This window comes from Hibiscus syriacus, unplaced genomic scaffold (genome assembly GCF_006381635.1).
Source record: "Hibiscus syriacus cultivar Baekdansim isolate YM2019G1 unplaced genomic scaffold, ASM638163v2 tig00111678_pilon, whole genome shotgun sequence".
NCBI lineage: Eukaryota > Viridiplantae > Streptophyta > Magnoliopsida > Malvales > Malvaceae > Hibiscus > Hibiscus syriacus.
The window spans coordinates 618,028-623,973 of NW_024063153.1; the positions used below are offsets into that span (position 1 = coordinate 618,028).

Genomic DNA, 5,946 nt, shown 5'->3' on the forward strand with positions numbered 1-5,946 from the left:
AATTTTCCACAAATACCATCCAATCCTCACCGGAGGACTGACCGCCTGAGGCCCTCTCTCTCTTTCCCACTCTCTTTCATGATTTTTTTAACAAATGTAAATTACACTTAGGTCCTTGTTGATATAATGCAGGAAACTGCAACACATAGTCATAAAGAATTTTATCATCGCTAGTAGCATGGACGAATTTTGTTAATAAGAAAGTTGTTTCACGGACTTACCTGTAAGCGGACCTCAAAAGAAACATCTTGCTCGAAAACTCCTGGTGAAATTACAGGCAATGATGTAAAAACAACATTGAACAGTAACATGTACCAGTCATCGTAAACTGATTGTCCAAAAAATCCTGCAAATGCCTCAAAGTATAAGAGGGTAAGGCCAAATGCTATGTTCTTGTAGAAGAAATAGCAAACCTGAAGATCAAAGTCGTACCAAATCAGAGGTCAACACAGAATAAAGAATGTAAGAAAATGGAAAATGCAGGTAATCCCTCGTTATTACCATCTGTGCAATCCTCTTATAACACCAGTGTCCATGGACAACAAGAAGCCTTTCCAAGAAACGGAATTGGGCAATGGAGAAGTCGCTGGCCATTACAGCCTGCAAAAGGGAACAAGTTACATAAATCACTAACATGCAAACATTTCTGGAAATGGTCCAAAGAAGCTTAACAAAAATTTTCTCGCGATGATGATGGATGTGCATAAACTGCTAAGGTTTACATCTATTACTAATTGAACAGAAGAACAACCGACATGAATCATGAAGCTCATATATATATACATATATATGTCATGAGTACATAAAAGGACCAAAGGAGCAAGTTCCCATATATATACATATCTATGCTCTTCAAAATTCGTAAATATGAATAGCCTTAAATATAAACCTATGTAAAAGATTCATTTGCTACTAGCATTACACGAATATATATTGCAACAGCAAGAAGAGTGAGATATGTTTACCAACCTGCATACCTTCCACGCCACTGATGCCAACTCCAATGTCGGCTTCTTTAATCATTCCAAGATCATTTGCACCATCACCAATAGCTAAGGTGGTTTTCCCAGTTCCTTCTTTTACTAACCTTGTTACCTGGTACCCAAAAAAATTACAAAATAAAGATATGATGAGATCTCCGCCATCAGGAGTATCATCTGATTTGATCCTTTAAAAGCTTAGAACAGGCTGCAAGGAAAGGAAAGGAAAAAGATATCTTACTAGTGCCTTCTGCATGGGAGACACACAACAGCATACGACAGATGCACACTGAACAGCTAAGACTAAGAAGTGTTGTTTCATATCATCTTCCAAGGCATATGCAAGAGTCTTTCCATCGATGATCAATGCAAATGCAGCATGTGGATCTTTTTCGTGTTTATTCATTTGTGAAGCATTGGAAATTTGCAACATTATGTTCTCCTTAACTACCTAACCAGTAACAAAAGCAAAAGAGTCTGACATCAATGAAAACAATTTCCAAAAGAAAAATTCCTGTCTTTCACTACAAAAGAAATATTACATACCTCTCTATCATCCGAACTAATGGCTGTAATACAGATCTGCTTCATGCCTTGCCTAAGCAGACTGCAAGCATATCTGCATCACAAAAAGAAACTTTAACTAAATTGATTTCGTAGAGCATCTTTCTATCAAAAATCCAATTTCAGGTTCTGATTAGAAGAGGTAAAATAAAGTCTAATATTGAATGGAAAGATACAAACCCTATATTTATAGCATTTTCCACCTTGTCCCCTGTCAAAACCCAGATCTTCATACCTGCTTGTGCAAGTCTATCTATACATTGGGGTACCTGAAATGAAGAGAAGTTGAAACAGGTTTATGTAAACCAAAAAAGAAGTTTCTTAGAGAAAGCAAGCCGAAATAACACATACCCCCTTTTGCAATTTGTCTTCCACAGCAGTAGCACCAACGAGAATCAAATCCCTCTCCATCATCTCTGTGACATTTTCAAGCATTGCATCTCTACCTGCCCCAATTGAAGTTCTTGCTTTCTGAAATTCATCATTCCAAGCAGAGTACTCAGACTCCCCAAGCCTTTTATAAGCCAGTGCCAACGTTCGCAATCCACCTTCTCCATACTCATTCAAATGCCTTGTGGTATCTTCCTCGTACAAACTTCCGTTCTTTGATGGCCTGTCAAAAATAATACTGCACCAAACAGAGTAACAATAAATCAGTAAAATAAAAATCATCACCCCATTAAAGATACAAACTGGTGATGGGTACCTTGAGCTTCTATTAATACACTGAAGTTCATGACCAGTGAAAATTACAATTCCATAGACAAAAGCTGTATTACGCAGCTTCGAGTCTCTAAGAAGAATTTGGCTAGGGTCAAGGGCATAAGCTTCATCATCATATTCAAAATTACTGATAAAGGTGTAAAGGCTAGGGTTGGGATCTTCACATTTAACTGTTCCTGTGAAGTTCTTGAAAGCCACATCCTCATTCAAAGGCAATGTAACCTCCAAAGCTCTCTTTACCTTCAAGTTTGTCTCACCATCTAAATTCAAAGTCTCAACATAGCAAATTCCGTCTTCATAACTTGATGAAAGAAGTAGCAAATCTGCTGGAAAAAACTGATCCTTCTTCACTTTCACCACATCTCCAACCCGAAGCTTCTTCCATGACCTATTACCAAAAACACCTTCCCCGTTATGAAATTTTACCTTCCGATTATTAACTTCTATATCTTGAATAAACCTCCGCCAATCCTCTAATGCTTCCTTTGTCATGCTAAGCCCTACAACAAAGACCAAGGGAGAAATCATGCTCACAGCAGAAAATGGCGAAAGTGAAACAATTGCAGCTCCAAGGAAATACAAATTGGCAACCCGATGAAATTGTTCATAGTACTGAACAAGTCCAAAGGGCAAAAAGAGAGACTAACTTGTCGGCACCTTTACACAAAAGAAGAATCTGCCCCTCTTCATCCCTTACAATTACTGTCATTCGCTTTGTTTTGCTAGTAAATTCCAACATATTTAGAAGTTTGAACTCCCTACAAGATGCCCCAAAGGACCATTAAGATGCTAAAACAATGGAATTCAATAGAGATTAGCAAAGAGCACAAACATTGTGTGTTGGTTTCCCCACTTGTCAATTGCTTGCCCTGAAGCTGAATATCTTTCATGGACAAACACACTTGACTGAATTCTCTTAAAAAACAAAAAACCAAATTCTCTGGCAGCACCAAGAAAGGCTCCTTCATCAGGTGATTCTGATTCATACGTATAATTGCCGGTTTCTTAATTCAGTTTAGGTATAGCAGTGCGACAAATTGCTAATATTCGAAAAAATAACATGATCACATCTGTATTAGGCTCGTTCAACCAGTTCTCATCCATTAGGCAGTTGTCCTCAAAGCTAAACCCTTTTAGGGGAGGTTTAAGAGCCATTTCATCTTTGGAAATAACAACACTTTCAAGCTCAATTTCTTGTTGTTTTCCCTTTTCCCTGAAACCAGTTGATCTTCAAGGTCAGTAGCCATCTGCTGTGCAGCAGCAAGTTCAACTTCACTAGAGTGCACACCATATGCAGTGCCGGCAATGGAACATTTGAGAAAATCCATTTGATTGCATGTCAAAGTGCCAGTTTTATCTGAAAGGATTGTATCTACCTGGCCCAACTCCTCATTTAAATTTGATGTCCGTGCTTGAGCAGGATTCCCAGTTTCTTCATCATACATTTGTTTGTCCTTATTAATAAAAGTTGCTTGCAAAACCTTCACCATCTCAATTGAAACATAAAGTGAAATAGGTATTAAATACATACACATAAAGCATGAGGGCAGTTATAAGATGGGCGATCACTGATAATACAGGCTTTGAAGGATTATAATAATCATATGTCTTCTTAGGTTGCAGATACCACCAGTGTGGCATCTGAAACTTTGTTTTCACTGCGAAACCAATAGAGTTGATAAATGAGATCACCAGGTTCTATTTTGCTCCTTTTTGAAGGGGTCTTTGTAGCATTCTGCATGACTTTGCTATCATGAGTCTCATACAAAGCTTTTGGTAAGAAAGTTAAAACATTATACTTGGTCGTGGATGCGTAATTCGATCGATACTTAAAAGGTTTTTTCTTGTGCAAAAGAGGTTGGTTGCAGTGCACAAGTCTCGTGTACCCAGGCCCTTCAAAAGAATGCTCCCCCTCTTCAGCAGATCTTGGCCTAAGACATGTGAATGTATAGAGATTACTCGGCCTGAGCCTTGCTCGAATCCCACCCCGTGTCATCTCTGAGAATCAACCTTTATAGAAAGAAAAAAAAAACTGTACACAGGTGCCAAACAAAGAGAAACCCCAACTCTAGTCTTCACTGGAGGACATTAATGCAGCCAGCCATTCATGGTCCCTAGCTTTAAGTCCTGATTTCACAAACACAAATGGAAACTAAACATTTGTACAGAAATAACATTTACAAACCGAAACTAAAATTCCAAATTTCAAAAGCACAAACATTCCCGGGGGGGTGGGGTGGGGGGGACATGTCATATTTAAATTACATTCAACATCCTTGCATAACCCAGATTTGAAAGTCTTGTGAGCTGTGATAGTGTAGGAACAAAAGATAAATTAAGGCAAAAATCAATGAACACAATCCACATTGCTGAAAGCTACAAATTTGACCCCTCAAAGAACAGATCCTAAGAAACTGTTAACAGAACAAGAAGAAAAACTCCATACACCAATTTCCAACGAAAAAACCATCAAATTTTGGTACTTGAGTAAAAGAAATCCATACCCAGTTTCATTTTTCACCTGAAATATTCAAATGCATGAAAAACAAAGACGAAAAAGAACAAATGAGACAATGACGCAGCGAAAGCTTGGAAATTTCCAACAAAAGAGACAGATCATTGATATTCAACCCAAAATAAAAGGCCCCGTAAACATCAACTCTCAAAACTTAACCACCAAGCAACAATTTTGAAAGAGAAAGAAAAATGAAAAAGACAAAAGGGTACCTTGAATCCAGGAGCTGGTTCACCTTTAACACAGAAATTAACAAACAAGCCCATTCCAAAAAGAGTAGCCAATGTGTTTTTGCAGATTAATTAAGAAAGGGGGTGTCTGTTTTAATTAATTAATTTTAATTAAATTATAATTAATGGAGTAAATCTAGAGAGTGGCCAGGATTTTAGGGTTGAGATAGAGAGTTTGGATCTTTGAAACAAACAATAACAGTCCCATACCATTGCCTCCTCCTATAAATAAATTTTCACTGTATAATTATTTTTTATTTATTTACTTTTCTTTTAAAAATTTTCACTGCATAATTATTTCGTATTTATTTGTTTCCTTTTTTTTTATTTTCACTGTTTAATTATTTTGTATTTATTTACATCTTTAAGTTTTCACCACTCTTATTTTCTTCTTTTAAAATTTTAATCTTTCTTTTTTTGTTTGTCCTTTTCATAAATTTTACACAGTAGATTTGATTCAAAAACTCGAACAGCCAACGTTCGCTGTTTGTCGGACCATTTTATCCCACGTGGCGGATCCTCATCTGTGTTTTAAAATGTAATGGTCTTACTTTGCTTCCAGTCCCTGTATTCTTCACGCATTTGAAATGTAATGCATATAGGAATTTAATCATCTGTTCTTTTGATTTGATAATTGAAGTCCAATTTAACAAAGTTCATCAACTTTACCAATTAGACATCAATTATTAAATCAAAAGAATAGAAAGACTAAATTTTTCTTGTATTAAAAGTAGATGAATTAAATTTTAAATGTGGGAAAAGTATAAGGTATGGGAGCATAATTGGACCGGGCTAAATAGTTGATAATTTAGTGATCTTTCTAAATATTTATGATATATTACATTACATTAAATTACATTATATATTGTTTTTTTTGTATATATATATATATATATGAGAGAGGGAGGGAGGGGGTAACGTGTTTAAGGCATTG

The 5,946-nt window shown here is 36.4% G+C and overlaps 1 protein-coding gene and 1 long non-coding RNA gene across 2 annotated transcripts; both read right to left on the minus strand.

Moving 5' to 3' along the window:
* Positions 1–339: 339 nt before the first annotated feature.
* On the minus strand, positions 340–1,178 carry LOC120167469. The gene is made up of 3 exons (XR_005520047.1): positions 970–1,178; positions 502–600; positions 340–413 (listed from the first exon to the last, which is right to left on the minus strand). It is a non-coding gene; the product is annotated as an uncharacterized LOC120167469 (long non-coding RNA).
* Positions 1,179–3,135, minus strand: LOC120167449 (probable phospholipid-transporting ATPase 4). The gene is made up of 6 exons (XM_039176463.1): positions 2,915–3,135; positions 1,896–2,172; positions 1,725–1,813; positions 1,527–1,599; positions 1,235–1,431; positions 1,179–1,188 (listed from the first exon to the last, which is right to left on the minus strand). Exons 1-6 carry the CDS (start codon positions 3,004–3,006, stop codon positions 1,179–1,181), a joined length of 738 nt encoding a protein of 245 aa, XP_039032394.1. The 5' UTR covers positions 3,007–3,135.
* Positions 3,136–5,946: the final 2,811 nt, after the last annotated feature.